The sequence below is a fragment of the Natator depressus genome, chromosome 4, assembly GCF_965152275.1.
Source record: "Natator depressus isolate rNatDep1 chromosome 4, rNatDep2.hap1, whole genome shotgun sequence".
Lineage (NCBI taxonomy): Eukaryota > Metazoa > Chordata > Testudines > Cheloniidae > Natator > Natator depressus.
Genome location: NC_134237.1, coordinates 140,071,085 through 140,090,820, shown reverse-complemented (window position 1 = coordinate 140,090,820; position 19,736 = coordinate 140,071,085). Strand labels below are relative to the sequence as shown.

At 61.9% G+C, this 19,736-nt stretch overlaps 1 protein-coding gene across 1 annotated transcript in view; it reads left to right on the top strand.

Moving 5' to 3' along the window:
• Positions 1-18,839, top strand: part of DCTN1 (dynactin subunit 1) — a 116,371-nt gene extending 97,532 nt beyond the window's left edge. Inside the window, 21 exon segments of the mRNA XM_074951989.1 lie at positions 109-300; positions 1,156-1,272; positions 2,137-2,289; positions 3,498-3,658; positions 4,368-4,536; positions 5,515-5,583; positions 6,150-6,212; positions 6,405-6,554; positions 8,015-8,176; positions 8,503-8,634; positions 9,175-9,303; positions 9,704-9,846; positions 10,507-10,673; positions 12,966-12,980; positions 13,686-13,819; positions 14,732-14,921; positions 16,386-16,462; positions 17,731-17,820; positions 18,302-18,419; positions 18,422-18,483; positions 18,485-18,839. Of these exon segments, the coding sequence (XP_074808090.1) occupies positions 109-300; positions 1,156-1,272; positions 2,137-2,289; positions 3,498-3,658; positions 4,368-4,536; positions 5,515-5,583; positions 6,150-6,212; positions 6,405-6,554; positions 8,015-8,176; positions 8,503-8,634; positions 9,175-9,303; positions 9,704-9,846; positions 10,507-10,673; positions 12,966-12,980; positions 13,686-13,819; positions 14,732-14,921; positions 16,386-16,462; positions 17,731-17,820; positions 18,302-18,419; positions 18,422-18,483; positions 18,485-18,658 (2,667 nt within the window). The 3' untranslated portion in view covers positions 18,659-18,839.
• The last annotated feature ends 897 nt before the right edge of the window (positions 18,840-19,736 follow it).

Genomic DNA, 19,736 nt, shown 5'->3' with positions numbered 1-19,736 from the left:
GCGGCTGATCTCCTGATCAGCCCCGAAGCTGTGCCCCTTCCCTCCTCTGAAAGCCCCACGCTCCTGTGGCCTGGCAGGCCGAGCTGTGTAGCCCCTTCTTCCTGCTAGGAAGCCATGAACGAGATGAATGACGAGCTGCAGGAGAACGCCAGGGAGACCGAGCTGGAGCTGCGTGAGCAGCTGGACATGGCAACGGCGCGGGTCCGCGAGGCGGAGAAGCGTGTGGAGGCTGCCCAGGAGACGGTGGCAGATTACCAGCAGACCATCAAGAAATACAGGGAGCTGACCGCACACCTGCAGGTAAAGTCCTTGAGCACCACCTGCCACTGCGGCCTGGTGGGGCCAGGGGAGGGGCTGCACGCCATGCTTCTGGGAGGAGCTGGCTGAACTGCTGCCCAGCACCCATCAGAGCAGCAGCTGCTTCGGGGAAGGGCTTTAGTGACAAGGAGGCAGAGCCCTCAGCAGGCAAGAGCACTGCAGAGGAGAGGGGACGGGACCAACCCTGCAGGGGCTGCTGCTGGCCCTGCAAACGCACCCGGAACCAGCTGCTGCTGCCCTAGGAGTTGGGCTCCTGATTTAGATGGGATTTACCGAGAACATCCAGCTAAGCCAGAGCAACCTGAATACTAGTTTACTCTGAGGGAAACTTCCTCTGATTGCTTGTGTTTCTGCTGCCTCCTGGCCATCCATCTGCTCCGCAGTGGGGAAGCACAGGCTGGGAGCTGCTGGAAGCAGTGGGCTAACGTGCTCCCAAATGTGGGCGTTGTGTTGTGTCCCGGGGGCTGCAGGCATGAAAGAGAAGCCCCAAGTGTGCAGGTGGAGGGGATTCCCTAAGGAGTCCTGGGGGCGCTGGCAGCAGGCAAGTGAGACCATCATGGAAATGCGGGTGGGGAGACGGATCTAGTTCTCCTCCCCGCCCTGCGTGATTGTTCTCCTGGGACCTGAGCAGTCTGCCCTGTGTCCCCTTGGGAACTGGTGCTAGGCCCAGCGCTGGGGAGACTCCTCAGCTGAGTGCACCCAGATATTCAACTCCCTTCCTCTTCCTTGATTGCCCCGTTATCCCCTCGTACCGGCCTGTCTCCCTGCGGGTATTCGGGGGCGAGGAGATGGCAGTTCTGTTGTACTGCCAATTCTCCCCTCTCCTCCTGCAATCAGGATGTGAACCGAGAGCTCATGAACCAGCAAGAAGCTTCCGTTGAGAAACAACAGCAGCCTCCGCCAGAGATGTTCGACTTCAAGATTAAATTTGCAGAGACTAAGGCCCATGCGAAGGTACGGAGAACGGCTGGGCGTGTCGGTGTGTAGGACCCAGGTGCGTGTGTTCCCATGGGCAGTGCTCCAGGTGCAGGCGAGAGCGTACAGCATAGCTTCCTGTGCTTGGCAGCTTTCCAAGCCTGCCGTGTTGTTCTGAAGGTGCCAGAGGCCTCCCCAAGGGCTGCGTCACAGTGAGTGAGAGCACCAAAAAGTCTGCAAAATGGCGTAACTGCTGAGAACCGCTCCTCTTCCGCATCGACGCCACGGCCAGCAGTGTGGGCGAGTGGCTAGCAGACCCCTGGCAGACAGGGACACCTGTGCGCTCTGTGTGGCAGTGGAGATCTTAGCTACTTGGCGGGGTGCTGGAAGGGCGAGTGTTGCGGAGGGAGATATCGGGCATTAACGTGTGGGGGTGGGGAAGGGGTGTTACGAGTACCTTTGTTCTGAGAGACGTCGGCCCAAACTGTAACGGTTTTCGCACAGCAGCAAGTGCTTGAAAATGGGGTTTTGTCTGCTGAGCCCTGACGTGAACTTGCGCCGGCTGGAAGGAATGGTCACAAGGGTACAGCCAGGATGACTGACGTTTGCCCTCCCCAGGACAGGGACCCTGCCCTTCGGGGCCTGCTCTGGACCATGAGCACCAAGGCAGTGTAGCTAATAGATAGTGAGAAGGAATCTCCTTCCCTCCAGCAGCCGTGAGAATGTGGCTCTGGGACAGGGGCGGGAATGTGGCTCGGACTCTAACCTACTGCACAGACTGGCACGTCTGCGCCCCCCCCGTGGAATGCCAGCGAGCAGGCTGGAGGCCTGGGGAGACGGCCTCACATGGCTCCTGGTCCTTTCTTCCAGGCTCCGTTTGATTTTTCCCTTTGTCTCCTTCAGGCCATTGAGATGGAGCTGCGCCAGATGGAGGTGCAGCAGGCCAACCGGCACGTCTCCCTCCTCACCTCCTTCATGCCTGACAGCTTCCTGCGCCACGGAGGGGACCACGACTGCATCCTGGTGCTGCTGCTCATCCCCCGGCTCATCTGCAAGGTAGCGAAGGACACCCCCCCACCTGCACCAGGCATCTCCGCCTTTGACACGTTTAGGGCAGGGAGCCGCAGAGGAAGAAAGCGAGCGGCTTGTTTTCATCCCGCTTCAGCTTATTTCTGTGCTGCGAGCTGAGGGGCTCAGGGCTGCTCCATTGGCCCCCGGGTGGCACTGTGTGGCAGAGCTAGGCCCTTCCTCCCGCAGGACTTCAGTGAGCCTCTCTAGCCCACCCGAGCGGCACTGCTGGGCTCTGAAGGGCATCTCATCTGGGCGTTGTCTGCCAGAAGGATGGGGACTGGGGGCCTGTGATGGGTTGCTCTACTCACTGCTGGATGGCGCCGCCTCCTGGTGGTTCTGGGGATTAGCTCTGTCTGCCAAGGCTGAGAGTCCTTCCAGCAGGTACATGCCCTCAGTATCTCCTCTGCAGCTTCTCTCGCTCTCTCTCACACAGGAGCAGCATCCTCTTCCCTTTCCAGCGGGAGGGCATCAAGGTTCCCCGCTCACCTGCAGTCTCAAGCAGTCCCACTTCACTGCCTCCCAGTGCCACTCCCACAGTGGCTGGCAGGGGAGCCCAGGGGCTCAGGGACCTCCACACAGCAGCCAAGGTCCATTCCCTGCACCTTGCTGCCTTTTCCTGAGCCGCTTTCATACCTCCTGGCCCTCCCCACTCCTCTGGGTTTGCTGGCCTCTCAACTCCCTCCGCCCAGGGAGTAATGTCAGGCAACTCGTCTCTGCAGCCCTGCTGCTCCCTGCCTGTCTCTAGCAGGAGAGTGTCTCTCTGATGAGCTGCCTCCAGCCTAAAGCTCCCTTGTTTGCAGCCTAACCAGCTGATTGGGCCCACTGCCCTAATTCAGCTCCTGCAGGCCTAGTGTGAGGCGCACACCCCATCACCGGGATGAAAAGGCGGGAGGCTGCAAGCGGGAGGGTATGGAGGGCAGGCTGCAGGGGAGTGAAGCTGATGGAAACACAAGAAAACCCCTTGAATCGGATAAAAAGGCAGCAGTGACTGTGACTGAAGCTGCATAAGCTGGTGCCTGCCCAGGTCCGGTCCATGGCACTGAGTGTGAAATGCCCGTCAGCTGGTGCTGGGGAGCCTGTCCCAGCAAGTACAGCTCCTAGGCAGGGATGCTGGGCAGCGGGGAGCAGAAGGGGGGATGTGTCGCCGTGCTGGGTAGCCCGGGGCTGAGACTGCTCTGTCTCTTCTGGAACAGGCCGAGCTGATCAGCAAACAGGCCCAGGAGAAGTTCGAGCTGAATGAAACCTGTGCTGAGCGCACAGGCCTGCGGGGTGCCCCAGGGGAGCAGCTGAGCTTTGCTGCGGGGCTGGTGTATTCGCTCAGCCTCCTGCAAGCGACGCTGCACAAATACGAACAGTGAGTACCCCAGGTGCCCTGCATCATGCACCCAGCCTTTGGATCCCCGGCGCTCTGCAAGGAGAGCACCTAGGGTGCCCCGTTCCGGCAGAGGGTGGGGAACCCGTCACACGTCCAGAATGGCTGCGGGCCAGGGAGGCACCTCGTCCTGAACACAGCGGCCGAGGGAGGGGGGTGGTGGGTTCTGGTCTCCAGGAAGGCGTTCCCAGAGGTCTGATGGGATTGGGAACAGCCACTAGAAGCACTGAGTGCCGCAGCCTGGGCTCAGACATTCACGTTACTGCTGCCGAGGCCAGACGGAGAATCCTTCCACCGGCACCTCCCCATGCGCGCCACTGAAACGCAGAGAAACCCCCCCTGCGCCCCGCAGGGGCTGCTCCCCACCCAACACCTGACAGCGAGCCCAGAGATTGGAATAGACTTTCACTTGCGGGGTCCCTTCCCCGGAGCCCCGTGCGGCTAGTGCTGCTGCTGGTCCCAGTCACCAGAAGTGCCTCCCTCCTTGGGTTGTGCTGGGGGCCTGGGCTTAGGACGGATGCTGAGCACCGGCAGCTCCCATTAGCTGTGACGAGCTGCGGCTGTTCAGCGCCTCTGACAGTCAGGCCCAAGTGGGGGCGTCCAGAACTAGAGCCCCCGTGCGATTGCAGGGCCCCTGTAGAGACCAGACACTTGTCCCAGACGAGCTGATGGTATTTGCTCCTCGCGCCAGGGCCCTGAGTAAGTGCAGCGTTGAGGTCTACAAGAAGGTGGGGCTGCTCTACCCCGAGATGAGCGTCCATGAGCGCTCGCTGGACTTCCTGATTCAGCTGCTGCACAAGGACCAGCTGGATGAGACGGTCAACGTAGAGCCGCTCACCAAAGCTATCAAGTACTACCAGGTAGGCGGTGCGGTCTGTGCCGCAGGCAGGTGCCGGCTGCGTGCCCCTCTGGCGCCACGGGCCCTGGCCCCAGGGCAGGTGAAAGGCAGTCTGAGCTGCGCAGGATGGGAGCAGCGAAGTGGGGTTGAGGGTTGCCGGGCCCCATGTGGCATTGCTGCTTTCAGGGAACCCTCCCAGGCTGCAGGCTAAGTAGCTAGCTTCCTGCCACCACCTTTCCTTCTTCCCCTCTGCCTCCTGAACACCGAGGTCTGGTTCCCCTGCTGGCCCATGACGAGATCTCCTGTTCTCCAGTGCTCTGAATTCCCTCCCTAGGGAAGGGAGATGCCTAGCCATTCTTGTGCCGGGATCCCTTATCTGGGTGTCCTAGGACTCTGGCTGCAGAAGCCATCACCGCTATCCCACAGGGCCATGTCCCCACGTCAGAGACTGAAATAGACCTGCCAGAACTTCCCATAATCCCTCTAGGCTTGGCAGGAATCCCAGCCCCGCCATGCCCCCTGTCCAAGCACAGAGGAGAATACTGGAGCAGGAGAATCTCAGCTAAATCCATGGGATCAGGCCCCGTTCCCAAGGGGGCATCTGATTGATTGTCCACTCCAGGTATCCCAGAGAGCCCCTCAGCATGTGCTGCTGCAGCCATTCTGCTGTCCTCCTCCCCCTGGCCCAGCACACTTCCCTCTCCCCAAACATATGAAGCCAGGTGCAGGAGTTGGGGACGGCGTGTGGCTCTGCTGGATTAACTCCAGTCTGGTTCCTATCGCCGTTACCAAAGGGCAGACCTCTGAGCGTGCTTCTGCGTCGGTGTTACCGTCTGCGGCACATCCAGCTGCCCGCAGGCCGAGTACAGATGGGGCAGGCCCACGTTTGCTCCCCAGCGCCAGCCTGACCAGCCGTTCTCTGCTAGGAAACGGGTTGTAGGCATGTGGCTCTGGGTGGGCTGCGCCGGGGGTGCTAACGCCTCTCTCCGTCTCCTTTCAGCACCTGTACAGCATCCACCTGGTGGAGCAAGCCGAAGACTGCACCATGCAGCTGGCGGACCACATTAAGGTGGAGTAGTGGCCGTACGGCCCCTACTGCGGGCCCTGGGGAAGGATTCACTGCACGGGCAGGCTGACCGGCAAGGTGGAGCTGCAGCCCGGAAGAGCTGCAGCTGCCTCCCTAATGAGAGCTTTGGAACACGTCCTCTTTCCCTGTGGCGCCTTCCCTGCTAGCGTGGGCTTGCCAGCTGCCCGCTTCTCCCCCCGAGTCCCACTTCTCCCCCGCCAGTGGGCGTGCGGGGGGAAGGGTGAGGACACAGATGTTGTGGGATGGGCCCTGCCAATGGGCTGGTGAGTAAAGAGCAGGGAAGAGGAGTTGAGAACACACGGCGCTGAGCCCGGTACCTGCAGAGGAGCAGTCGGCGCTGTCCGGCCTCCCTTCAGAGAGCACCTGTGTCCTGGTGCCTCACAACATAACACCCCTAGAGCGAAGCAGCCCAGACTCCTGGGCAGCCAGAATCTCCGAGCTCGGCAGCCTGTAATCCCAGAGAGCTCAGCCCCGCTCTGTCCCCAGGCATGGTCGTCTCGCTTAGTCTGCTTTGCCCTGTACTAACGGTGCTTGTGCTTGTCCCACAGTTCACCCAGAGTGCCTTGGACTGCATGGGCGTGGAAGTGGGTCGATTGCGGTCCTTCCTGCAGGTGAGCAGGTGACTTCCTGCCACCCTTCTTCCCCTCTGCATTCGGGGCCAGCGCCGCGGCTGGCGTACGGTGGCGTTGCTCCATTGAAGCCAGTGGCTACGCCATCGTGAGCCAGCTGATGCTCTGGCCCTCGGCATCTCAAGTGTTGAGCTTTCTCTCCCCCTCCCTTCCTCCCTTCCATGCGCCTGGCAGACGGGGCAGGAGGCGTCCGACCTCGCCATCCTCCTCAAGGGCCTGGAGACCTCCTGCAGCGACATCCGCCAGTTCTGCAAGAAGATTAGACGCCGCATGCCCGGAACAGACGCACCTGGGATACCTGCAGCACTTGGCTTTGGACAGCAGGTGGGGCTAGCCAGGGCCGAACAGCCCCAGGGGGAAGTTCCTGTAGGACGGGGCAGCCAAATGCTGCCCCGCCGGGGCTGCACTGGCAGCTTGCCAGGAGCCACAGGGGCACCGCAGATGGCCATGAACTGCTGAACACTGCAGCCACCCTCCTGCTGGGTGATGCAGCCTGCACAGGATACACATGCCAGCAGGCAGTGCTGCACGGGGGTGAGGGGAAGGAGGCTGCTCAGAGGGAGGCAGCTGCGGGCTGGAGGGGGAGGATCGTTTGGGTTCTGGTGAAGGGGAGGCTCCCACTTTAGTCAGCTCCATTATAGTCCTGCACACCAGATGCCATTTTCTCTCCCTCCCTCACCTCATCTCACCCCCCCCCCCCCCCCGACGGGTTTTTAGTACTAGTCTGGTGCTAAGGATGCTGTCGCCTGCCTGGCCTGAATGCTCCCTTGGGGAGAGCAGAGGCAGAGTGCGCAGTGGGGGAGAGCTGGTGCAATCAGTGCATTGTGGGCGAGCCAGCGCGTGCCTTTGTTTGCCTGGCTGGGACTGCTGGCGTTCGCTGCTGCGGGTCTCTTCTGCCTTTCGGGTTGTGTTACACGTGTACCTGGGCCCTGCATAAAAACATGGCCGTGCAGTGACTTGCCCCGGCCCTTTTCCTGAATGGGCTGGGGCGCGTGACCGATCAGAGCAGCGCTAGAGAGAACAGCTAGCAGGGAACAGATTGGGAGTGGGAGGAGCTGGCTGAGGTGGGAGTGGGACACAGACACTGCAGTCACCTTGCGGGCAGAGTCTTTGCTTTGAGAGGAGGAAGGCATGGCCAGGAGGCACATGGCCTAGTGAGTAGAGCATAAGACCGAGCTAGGAGAGCCCTGGCTGCTGCTTCCTGACTGAGCCACAGCCTTGAGCTGCCATCTGTAATGTGGTCTGGGTAACATAACTTCCCTGGGTAAATGGGGGGTGAGGGATAGCTCAGTGGTGTGAGCATTGGCCTGCTAAACCCAGGGTTGTGAGTTCAATCCTTGAGGGGGCCATTTAGGGATCTGGGGCAAAAATTGGGGATTGGTCCTGCTTTGAACAGGGGGTTGGACTAGGTGACCTCCTGAGGTCCCTTCCAACCCCGATATTCGATGATTCTATGAAAGGAACCTGAGCCCACGTGGCCCGTGTCACAGCAGGGACTGCACACAGCCCGGGGAAGCCGCACCAGCAGGAAGGACTGAGGGAACCAGTAGGGCAAGTGCAGAGAGCAGGAACCTTGGGCTCAGGTGGTGACAAGAATCCCCCGCCCTGTTCACTTCCTGGGCTGTCCTTCCTTCCTGTTGCCCAGGATCTTCTCCCTAACGATGCTCCCAAAGACATTAACTGAACTGCCCTCCGCGATCTCTTACCGTTGGGGTGAGTGAATGCCTCCACTCGCCTCTGCTGGGAGCGAGTCCCGTAATCGCCCTCTGTCTGCCTGACCCCAGGTGTCGGACACGCTGCTGGACTGCCGCAAGCACCTGACCTGGGTGGTGGCGGTGCTGCAGGAGGTGGCTGCCGCGGGGGCCCAGATGATCGCCCCGCTGACGGAGAACGAAGGGCTCCTGGCCGTGAAGCTGGAAGATCTGGCCTTCAAAACAAGCGAGCAGGTGGGAACCCTGTTCTCAGCTTCCCTAAGCCCTCTGCCCATGGGGAACGAATACCTGTTAGCCTCAGAGCAGCTTGTATCTCACTCCAGCCCCATGGTGACTTTGGGATGAGCCTGAGTGGAGTGACAGCTAGTTAACGCTGAAGCGTAGGGACCTGCCACTCACCTATCCCCTCGGTCTGCAGCCTCCTCGTGGCCACAGGGGCTGACTGCACCACAAGGCCGGTGATCAGCGGTGTGGAGCGAGTGCAGGAAGCCTTGCTGGCAGTGAGGCCCTAGCAGAGTGCACCTTGAAATGGGGTAATTCTCTCTCTCCATCCTCTGCAGATCTACGGCAGCCAGGGCATCAACCCCTACGAGTGCCTGCGCCAGTCCTGTAACGTCCTCATTGCAACCATGAACAAGATGGCCACTGCTATGCAGGAGGGAGAGTATGACGCCGACCGGCCACAGACCAAGGTGGGGCACGGCTGGGGGGCACCTTCGGGCTGGGCCAGGGCAGCTGAACTGAGCTGTCACTTCCTCCAGGGGAGGCCCTGATTTCCTGTGGATGGCGGGAGGAGATGGAAAGCCTACCCTGATCTCCGGCAGGCCGTGTGCTGACACGGATGGTCACGCTGCAGCGCACACAGCAGATGCCGATGGGCACAGCCCCTCGTAGCTGGGTTTGATGGGGGTGTTCTGGGCAGAGCGGGCTCTCTCCTTTGACACTGTTCGCAGGGTGAGGGGCCAGCACCTTGCATCAGAAGCCCACCCTGCTGTCTGTGCAGCTCGGCAGATGCTTACAAACCAGTAGGTGTGTCTTAGCTCTGTCACCTTCCCGGCCAGCGAGACCAGCCCTCCCTGGATTGTCAGGGACTCGGGGAGCCGGGCAGTTGCCTGTCGTGCAGATTCGGGGGGCATTCCCTCAGCAGCGTCCTGCCCGGTTTTCACCATGAGCAAGCACTGGAATCCATCAGCTGGCGATATCCGACCAACCCCCTTCCCTTGTCCCTGCAGCCCCCTCCTCCTGTCAATCTGAGGGCAGCCGCGCTCCGGGCCGAGATCACAGATGCTGAGGGCCTGGGACTGAAGCTGGAAGACAGAGAGACTGTCATCAAAGAGCTGAAGAAATCGCTCAAAATCAAGGTGAGCTCATCCGTGGTCTGTTCCCTAATCTGCCTTTCCTGTTGGCCAGTGCAGAACCCTGCAGCCTCGGGGAGTGCACTTCACCTGGGCAGTAGGCCGCTGCCTGCCTGGGTTGCTCCCACTTCCTGTAGAGCTGCCTGGGGCCTGTTAGCCCTTTGGATCGGTTTCCCCGGGGGAGACGCAAGCGTCCCTTGTAGCAGTGGCCTGTGGCATCAACCATAAGGGACGCGCCAGTGCTTAGCTGGTCGGTGTTCGCCTGACCTGATCCCCGGAGCCAGTCAGGACATGGTGGTGTGTGCTGGCTATTGGCTGCAACTGGGGGTGGGCGCTCCAGGGCCCTGGAACATGCTGTCCACCCTCAGGGGCCTGGAGCACTTCGCTTTCTCCCCTGCTGCTCCAGGGCGAGGAGCTGAGTGAAGCAAATGTGCGCCTCAGTCTCTTGGAGAAGAAGCTTGACAGCTCGTCCAAGGACGCGGATGACCGGGTGGAGAAGATCCAAACCAAGCTGGACGAGACCCAGGCTCTGCTCAAAAAGAAGGAGAAGTGAGTGGGTTTCCCAGCCTCCTGGGGGATTCGGGATGGTCTAGGCCAGGGGAGAGCACCTGCTAAGGGAGGAGCCTGGGCAGAAGGGGTAGCAGTGTTAGCAGCTTGCCATGGTTTCCAGGGCCGTTCTGGAGCTCAGGGGTGGCTAGGCACAGCCGTTACCCTGGGGCAGCTAGTGGCTGACGTGAGGCAGGTTTGGGCAGGGCAGAGAGGTTGCATCTCAGAATAGGCTGCATTTCTGTGTGGTGCAGGACGTTTGTATTTCACACCATTGCCAGACCCGGGTAATAGCGTAGCTGTGTCCGGACGACGGGTGCTGGAGCGCCGTGAACTCCCAGGGAGAGAGCAGTGGGTCAGCCTGATAGAGCTAGAACCAGGAGAAAGCGAAAGGGATGAAGGGCTGATTGTCCGGCAACGCTTCCTGCGCGTGAGATCGTCGCCTGCAGAACAGACCAGCCTCCCAGGGAAATGGGTGGAGGCCCCCCTCTCTTGAGTGAGAAGCCCTGAGCTGTCTGGGGAGCGTATGGTTGGGGGAGGGTGCTGGAAGTTACCAAACCTGATGAGATCCTGCAAAGCCTGCTGGGTCGAGGCTGTGAACTCTGCCAGCGGAGCCGTGTCTCGTCTCTCACTGGGCTGGTGGCTTGCTCTCTCCCCCTGCAGGGAGTTTGAGGAGACCATGGACGCTCTTCAGGCTGACATTGACCAGCTGGAGTCGGAAAAGATGGAGCTAAAGCAGCGCTTGAACAACCAGTCCAAGCGCACCATCGAGGGGCTGCGGGGATCCCCTGCGTCTGGAATCGCCTCCATCGTCTCGGGCATTGCAGGAGGTGCGTGAGCCGCCCATCCCCCCCCTAGCATCGGGGGGCTGCCTCAGCCTTGCGGCCCGGACGCTGGAAAGGAAACCCGGGGAAAGGCCCAGCGGATGGGGAGTGGAACCCCGCGGGAACTCAGTCTGCCGCACTGTGTCCCTACGAGAGGCAGAGCAGTGTTGGGTGGACGGGTCCTGGTGTGAGCCCCGTGAAATGAGCTCTAGACCTGAGGAAGGGAAGGGGCAGGGGCCTTGCAGCTCACTCGGTTCTGGGAGCACCAGGCTGCCCCCTCAGACATCTGGAGCCAATCGTGCACATGGTGGCTCAGCTGGCCCGCAGGCTGGAAGGCCCCGAACTAGATGTCCAGGCATCAGTGGATGAGCCGAGTGATGTGTGACGGCCCAGCACTGCCTCCCTGCACTCTGACCTCTCTGGGCAGTGCTCGCTCAGCTGGGCACTTGCCCCCCCAGCTCCTGGGTCACTGCAAGGGCAGCCAGCCAAGGGAATACCTCTCCAGCGGGCTGCAGCTGCCTAGGGGGAGGGAACGCTGCAGGGCTCTGGGCCATGTGGGTACGACGACTGGCTGGTGATTGCAGAGCCAGTCCGTGGTATTCTGACCTGCACCCCAGTGAGCAGACAGCTGGAGAGGAAAGGCCTCTGGTAGGCTGCTGGAATTCCCTCTGCTCCGCCACACAATCGCTGCCTCCTTCCCCTTTGCTCCCACGGCTGGGGTGGCAGCTTCCCGCTGTGGATGTCGAAGAGCCTCACCCAGCCCCTTGTTCTGTCTCTCGGCGCTATCCCAGCAGAGCCCCGTGTAGGAGCACGGGCCTGGCTTGCGTCCAGCCTCCGTTGCTCCCCAGAGAGGCTGCGGTTCCCCGTGGTCTCCTTCCCTGCTGGCAGAGAAGCACAGCAGCTGCACTCACTTCCTCTTGGCTAGGGCCCTCTCCAGACATGGCAGGAGGCGGGGGTTAGCTGGATCCTTTCCGCGCACACGGCTGGAGTTCTCCACTCAGCATGAGCTGCAGGGGGCAGGCCTGCCCAGGCTGAGTGCAGGAGTGCGGCAGGGCCTAGCAAGGGCCTTAAAGGGCCTGTTCCCTGCAGGCTCTAGCTGGAGTCTGAGCCGTGGGATTCCCAGGGCTGCCTGCGTTTCACAACAGTGGCCCAGACCTGAGGCTCCTGGGACTAGCCAAGGGGTCTGTCCAGCAGCAGGCGCTCCTTGGAGCCCAGAGGTGATTGGTTAGTAGGTCTGAACTGATCCCGCTGGTGTTTATACGGAGGGGTAATGTCCAGTGCTGACGCCTTCAGCTGTGTGCTAGCATGGACATGGCCCATGCTACTGGCCGCTGGTGCCCTCCTGGCCCGCCACCCTCGGGGTGATTGTCAGCGACGTGCCTCTGGCTGGTGGGTTGCTGGCAGTAGCTGGTCTGATCCCTGGATTGTAGCCTGTTTTCTTCCCCGAGCTCAGTGCACGTTGGTCTGTGCTGAGTGTCTGGTGAGAGTGGGAAAGGTGGTGATGCCGCGATGCACAGGTACCACTTGGCTGTGAGCATCGCAGCAGGAGCCCTTGTCGTCTTCAGAACACTGCCCCATCCCCGCTGATCAGTGCTTGCTGCGCGTCGGCTAGGGACGGGGGTCCCCGGTTTGCAGCAGGGCAGCCGTGGTACAGGACAGCAAAGGGACTTTTCCAAGGTCCCAGAGTGAGTCAGTGGCAGAGCTGGGAAAGGAGAGTCCTGTGTCCCACTTCCTTGCGCTCAAGGCTCTGTTCTCTTGAATTGCTGGCGCTCTGGCATCTTTCCTTCTCTGCCTGTGGTTCACACAGCCGTCTGGCTGCCTCGTGCTCTCGGCAGGCCGATCCGGAGCGTGCTGAGCCCAGTGGAGGCGGTGGGAGGTGTCAGCAGGTCTCAGGATCCATCCCAAGATGCAGCTGCTCTAGGAGTGGCATCTTGGTCTGCGGGTTTGTCCTGCCAGATTTGCTCCAGTGATGAACTGTATTGTTTTGGAAACTTCCTGCTCTGCTGACTCAGGCGGGCACTCCGGTCCTGCGCCCCCGTGCGGGTTCTGCAGCAGGCAGTGTGGGAGCCAGGATGGAATCCAGCTCCTTCTCCAAGGCCGTGTGGCCCCGTGGGGGCTCCTGGAGTAAGAGGCAGCAGACTGGGTGTGAATGTGCGTAGGGAGCAGATCTGCAGAGCAAGACGGTGCCCTTTTTACAATGGCTTCTCTGGCCAGAGCTGCATTCGAGCCTTGCTCCTCAGCTTTTAATTCTGCTTCTTCTCGTCTCTCCTGTGCTTTCTTCCCCTCCCGGCACTACAGAGGAACAGCAGAGAGGTACAGTATCCTGCTCCAGCCTGCCAGCTCTCCTAGTCTCTGTAGGCCCCAGGAGGGCAGGCCCAGTGCATGTGAGAAGGGGCTTCTGAGGCTTTGGGAATCCGACGTGCATTCTACTCCAGTGCTGTTGTTCTAACTGCAAGGAAGCCACGTGGCTCGCTGGCCAGAGCATCCTGCAGCCCGCCCAGTGTCCGAGAGGGGCAGGAACCGGCTGGGGAACAGAGGGGAGATGGATCCACAAAGGTGCCCAGAGCTGGTTCCGCCGGGGGCAATGCAGGGCTGCATCCCCTCTCCAGCTCAGTGCCAGGCTGTCCTGGAAATGGGCCGGAGCAGCCTCTGCTGCAGAGACAAGAGGCAATTCTGCAGGGGTGGGATCCTGGCCTGGGCGTATGGCCCCTGACGGGTGTTGTCAGGGTGCTGGGCCCCCTTGCTTGCTAGGTATTTGCATGGGTTTGACCCCAGGGCCCTGCCACAGGGCTCTCCAGCTCCAGCTGCGTGACTGTGATGGCTCTGTGCCCCGGCCAGGGACGTATGGATGGGTCGTTGCTCCTTGGCACGGCCACATTCACCTCTTCCTTCCCATCTCAGCCTGACCCCTGCATGCACAGACCACGTCGGCTGCAGCAAACCCGCCTGGATGCTCGGACCCCTGCTGGCCAGCTCCTTAGTCTCCTTTGACCATTGATGTTCTCTCCCCGTTTGCAGGTGTCGGCGCTGGCCAGGTGATGGTGGGTGGCTCAGGGCCTGTCCAGGTGAAGGACTCGCCTCTTCTCCTCCAACAGATCGATGCCATGCGGCTGGCCATTGAGCACCTCAAAACTGAGAACAACCGGCTCATGGTGAGGGCCTCTCTGTGTGGGCATCTCTTGGGGTTTGCACCACTGGGCCCTCCAGGCATTCATCCGGCCAGGCCTGGGCTGCACATGCCCCGACTGGCTACCGGGAATCACCCATTGCTCTCCAGCCGGTCCCTCCCAGGGGGAAGCAGAGAAGGGCAATATGCCTGGTCAGAGGAAGGGGATTCCAGACGGATTGGAGCTAGGATGCTTTAGTCTGGAGCTATGGTGAGAATCTAGAGGAGACTGGCTGACCAGGATCCTGTTTATAGGAGCAAAGGGCCATCGATGGAATGCAAAGGAAATGTGCCATTAACCTGTGGACCTCCCTGCTGTAGGGCATTACTGAAGCAAATAGCTAACGTCAGACTCCTCTGCTCTACGAGGGGCATTTGCAGACCCACTCGCAAGGATAAAATGCCAGGGGCTCCCATGCCTCAGGCTGCTGTTTCTTATCCTTCCCCTCCCCCACACCACCAGCTTCCAGGGTACAGTGCTGGGCATTGGGGGAGGGATCCCTCCTTCCTCTGTGCCATTCAGCACGGAGGCGACACCAGGCCAGCAGTCCCCCACTCCAGGGCCCCGGGCTCTGTTCTGGGAGGCCAGCTCCTGTTCTCCTTTGCTTGAATTGCTGGTGTGTGGAATGGAGAGCAGGTTCTCAGGGTGTGAGTCTGGGTCCCTGCTCCCCTGGGCTCATGCAGTTTGCACTGGGGTGAGTGGGAGGGGGGGTCTTGACGCCCCCAGACGAGGGGAACTGTACGGCTTGGCTGGTAGCTGGGTATCCCTGGGAAGGAGCTCTGGCTCCCTCTGTTTGCCTGGTTCTCCTGTGGCTGACCCAGGGGTGAGGTGCCGATTGGAGAATGGGCCAGGCCCGGGGCGGAGCTGTGGGTTACACTCGTGTTGCTTCATGCTCAGGGAGCCCAGATGAAGACGGAGCTGGCAGCGCTGCCCCCTCTGCACGTCCCGAAGCTCTCACTGCCCAAAGATCGGCAGGGAGAGGAGGTGGCCTCCGGCACCCTGTACAGGAAGACGAGCCAGCTGCTGCAGACCCTCTACCAGATGAGCGCCAACGCCAAGGTGGTGGATGTCACACGCAGGAGCTCGGGTACGTCCTGCACACGCAACTCCTTGGCGCAGGTGCCCCGAGGAGGCAGGTCGGCGGAGTCAGCTGGGACCCAAGGGGGGCAGCTCGGCCCAGGCCTGCTAGCGAACTTACTGGAGGTAACAGCGTCAGCGCCAGGGCCGAGCCAGCAGAGGCCGGGTGGGCCCTTCTCGGACGGGTTGTGGGCGGGGCCCGCGGGCATGCTCTTCTCTCGGCCCATGCCCAGGGCAGAACTGTGGGTTCGGAGGTCACGCTAACCAGCCAGGGACTTCTGTTCTCTCCTGGAGGTGGCTGCTGTCTCTGGGGTGTAGCCCAGGCTGTCCCATTGTGGTATTTACAAAGCCCCTCGCTGCGTCCGACGGCTCCCCGAGGGGAGGCAGCGCTGGGGAGCAGGCGAAGCAGACGCTGGACGTCCAGGGGAGCAGGCTGGAGATCTTTGTTTGTTACTTTAGCCCCTGTAAAGGTTTTATTTGCTCTGGAGATGACTGGTGCTGCGTGGCTGCAGCTGCCGACTCGGGCCCCTCGCTGTGGTGTATCTGCGCTCAGTATCCAGGGGACAGAACTCTGAGACCCCGCGGTCGGGAGCCGGACGCGCGAGGAATTCAGGGCCCCCAGAACCTGCTGGGGGTGCTTGGCTGTGCAGCCCACCAAAGTGCCCCGTGCACCTAGTGGGGGGCTGGCCATTTCCTGCCTCCCCTTGCGAAAGGTGTCCCCCAAGTGAATCCTCCCAGTGATTTTTGGGCGCCCCCGGCCTCCCCTGTGCTCACGGGCAGTGTACGCCCTGTGGGCAGAGCCAGGTACCACGCCTGAGGGGTGGGGTGTTCTCCTCACCAGGTTTCCTTCTGAAGGGCCCAGAACGGCCTCATGAACACCCCCGAGACCCGGCTCCGCCCCTACCCACCCTGCTGTTGGATGGGCAGCATTGGTTTATGTGGCAGGAGCTCAGCTCCCCATGGGCTGAAGGACCAGACCACGCTGTCACCCTTGCCTAGGGATCTGGGAGCTGTGTGAGAGGGTCCTGCTGACCCCCAGAGCTGCCCATTGCACACACTGGGCTGTTCATCTGCGCTCTGGCCTCTCCTATGCTGGCCCCTCCTGGAGGACGGGGGAACAGGGGCTTAGTCTCCCTATTCCTCCTGCTTTCAATGGGCCTCTGGGATGGGAACTTCTCTGCAGTGTCGTGTTTCTCATTCGATAACCTGGATCCAGGATTCTCCAGTGCTGTCCCATCTCAGCTGAACAGCTGCTGTGCCCCAGTCAGAGGTGGCTGCATATCAGTGCTGGGTGATGGGATTCCTGGCTGTACAGCTTGTAGGGTGCTTGGGGCTGATGCTCCTAGCCAAGGTCACTGTCAGACCCCGGCTCAGGGCAGTTCCTCCCCCTCGCCCAGCTGGGACTCGGCACCCTCTCTCCGGGGAAGTCACGCTCCTGCAGGGAGCTCCCCTTACCAGGTCTCTTCTCCCCCAGCAGGAAGCCCGGCCGCTCAGCTGCTGGAGCAGACAGCCCGCCTGAAATCCCTGAGCAGCACCATCGACAAGCTGAAGGTAAATGCAGCAGCTGCCCGTGATCCATCAGTGTCTCTGCAAACGCCCCACAGCCCCGTCTGGCGCCGAGGCCGCGAGCGGGCAGCAGGGCCCCGGACAGGCCACAAGCAGGGAGCAGCCAGTGCTCCAGGAGATCAAGGCACTGCTGAGAGTCTGCCATGGGCTGGGGGCGCTCGTATGCATCTCCCTCATTGCACTGCTGGTGCCCCTCACTCCCAACCCGCAGCCCCTGCTAGCCCAGCCCTGGGCTCCCCCCACAGCTCAGCCGGTGCCCCTCGCTCCCGACCCACAGCCCCTGCTAGCCCAGCCCTGGGCTCCCCCCACAGCTCTGCCGGTGCCCCTCGCTCCCGACCCGCAGCCCCCGCTAGCCCGGCCCTGGGCTCCCCCCACAGCCCTGCCGGTGCCCCTCACTCCCGACCCGCAGCCCCCGCTAGCCCGGCCCTGGGCTCCCCCCACAGCCCTGCCGGTGCCCCTCACTCCCGACCCGCAGCCCCTGCTAGCCCAGCCCTGGGCTCCCCCCACAGCTCTGCCGGTGCCCCTCACTCCCGACCCGCAGCCCCCGCTAGCCCGGCCCTGGGCTCCCCCCACAGCCCTGCCGGTGCCCCTCACTCCCGACCCGCAGCCCCTGCTAGCCCAGCCCTGGGCTCCCCCCACAGCTCTGCCGGTGCCCCTCACTCCCGACTCGCAGCCCCCGTTAGCCTGGCCCTGGGCTCCCCCCACAGCCCTGCTGGTGCCCCTCACTCCCGACCCGCAGCCCCTGCTAGCCCAGCCCTGGGCTCCCCCCCCCAGCTCTGCCGGTGCCCCTCGCTTCCGACCCGCAGCCCCTGCTATCTAAGGGGGAGACTGTTACACCTGGTGCTTTTTTGATGTGAACAAATATTTCCTTTGACCTGTGAATAAAACGGCTGCAACCCCAGATAGCCACGTCTTCCCCACTCCCACCCCCCAGAAAATGTCCGTGTGCTCTGTGCGTGCTCTGCCTTGGGCGTGCTGCATACTCGGGAGTCGGGGGGACGGGGGGGGAGAAGAGAACGCCACCTGCGGAGCCGCTTAGACATCTTGTAATTTACCCTGGGCGAGGCAGGGTTAGCCTCCCCGTCCTCGAACCCTTCCTGGCTGATGCGGGGAGCTGCTCTTGCCAGCTGGAGACCCTGGCAGGAGAGGCAGGGAGCTCCCCACCCCACCCCTGCGGCCGGGGGTGCTGGGTGCCCTGCAGGGTGCACGTCTGGAGGGATGATGCTGCCCTGCTCCCCTTTCCTCCCTTGCAGGATGAAGTGATGAAGGAAACGGTCCTGCAGCACCCCGGGGCCAATGTCCTCACCGACTTCGCCACCTTCCCATCCTTGGCCTTCCTCAAGGTGAGACGCGGCTCTCCTGGGAGCGTTACCCACAGCACCGGGATGCAGGAGCTGAGGGAGCAGGTGGCCTGGCAGGTGTCCTCGCCAAGCCCGAGTAGGGTCTGTGCTGAGTTCCCATGGCCTGCGCACACGAGCTCCCTTGCCAGGATCTGGAGGATTCGGAGTAGCAGTCTGGGGGCTGCAGGTCCCAGCACCTGCAGCCGGGGGGAGCTAGTCGCTGTTCTTGGGGGGTAGCACACGCCATCCCCATGCAGCGTGGCTCTGGGCTGAATGGAGCTCCATGGGCCTGCTGACAAGGGTCCCTGCCAGGGAGGAAAGGCGACCGGGCCCAGGGGTGTGTGAAACCCCCTCAGGCAACACCCTCTGGAGCTGGCCCTAGGAGATAACAGTGTTACCCTCCTGGCACTTGGTAATGGGGGGCTTGGGGGGCTTTTATCAGCCTGAGTCCTGCTGCCCCTGACCCTCCGCCCTGCTCTTCCAGGCCAAGGAGGAGAAGAAGGGAGACACTGTGTACGTTGGCAAAGTGACCTTCCCGTGCCAGCCTGGGCATGGCCAAGTGCACAAGCTCGTCCTGACGCCGGAGCAGCTGTGTGAACTGCACGGCCGCCTCCTCTCCTAGGGGAACCCGCCACCCCCACAGAGACTGGTGTTCATTGCACAGCCCCCCCTCCCCAGCCCGTTGCTGAGTCTCTTCTCCAAGCCCCTTCTGGGCAGGGACGTGCTAGCCTGTGTGTGCAGCAGACCCCAGCAGAGCGCGCTGGGGCGCTCCCCCTCCCGGTCACAGCCTTGGATCGCTGGGTTCCAGCTCATGAAACCACTCGCTCTGCTGCCCCGCTGAGGGGGAACCTTGGCATAACTGTGTGCGCGTGTGTATTCGCTCCTGCCTGGATCTCAGGCTGCCCTTTCTCCTCCCTGCCCTCCTGGTGCATCTGAGAGCTGCCTTTCTCCTGGGGCGGGGGGTGACTGAGGTGTCGGGGCTGGGCCTGCTTGTACACATTACACTCACCAGTGAAAACTCTCCCAACACTCACCCCAGCAGCTCCTTGTCCTAACAGCCCCGACCTGGCCAGGGAGCTCATGGCTCCTGATCCGCTCAGCCCCTGGCACACCCCCCGGGCCGGGCTCTGTGGGGAGGAACACCTCTCTCCAGGTGGGATTTGAGTGGCAGGGATTCAGGAACTGGCCCTGCACTGATGCTGGGAGTGGCATTGTAACCCCGCCCAGCTCAGACTAACTGATCAACAAGAGAAACCCAGCCGGAGATGCCCCCGTTCTGCCCTGCTTGGTGCTGAGGGTTTGGGCTCCTGGCCAGGCGGTTGGGCCATGCCTCTAGCTCCTGTCTCTGGATGAAGGGTTCATGACAGAGGGTAAAGGGAGCCCCTGGGGTTCCCGCTCTGAACACTACAGATGCCTGCAGTGGGGTGAGTTCAAACCCCGTCACACCAGCTGCTGGTGTCAGACCTCTCCCCCAGGGGCTGTGGGGGTCACATCAGTGCAGCTTTTACTGCTGTGCGGGGGCTGGGAGCTGAGTTCCCCCATGGCTAGTGGGTGAGTGCACGGAGGAGCTTTGGGTCTGTTGGTACGTGCGCATGCTGCTGCACCATCCCCTCATGTAACCAGTTCTTAGCACTCTCGGGCTCTGGAAATGAATAAACTTCAACTGTTAAACCCAGCTTGGTACACGAGGTTATTCTCTGCTCCACCCGCCTGGGCCCACTGCCAGGGCTGGAATTCCCAGGATCACCCTGGCGCTGTGTGATGCTGGCTGCCCGCCAGCCTTCTGCTAGACTAGCTGATTGGAATGATGTCACAGCTTCGTTAGCCGCTCAGCCTTAACGGTGACGTGCAGAGGTGGCAGAAATGGGCGTTGGCCTTTCTGGCAGCTTTGTGATGTGGCTGGAGGAGCTGGGAGCGTG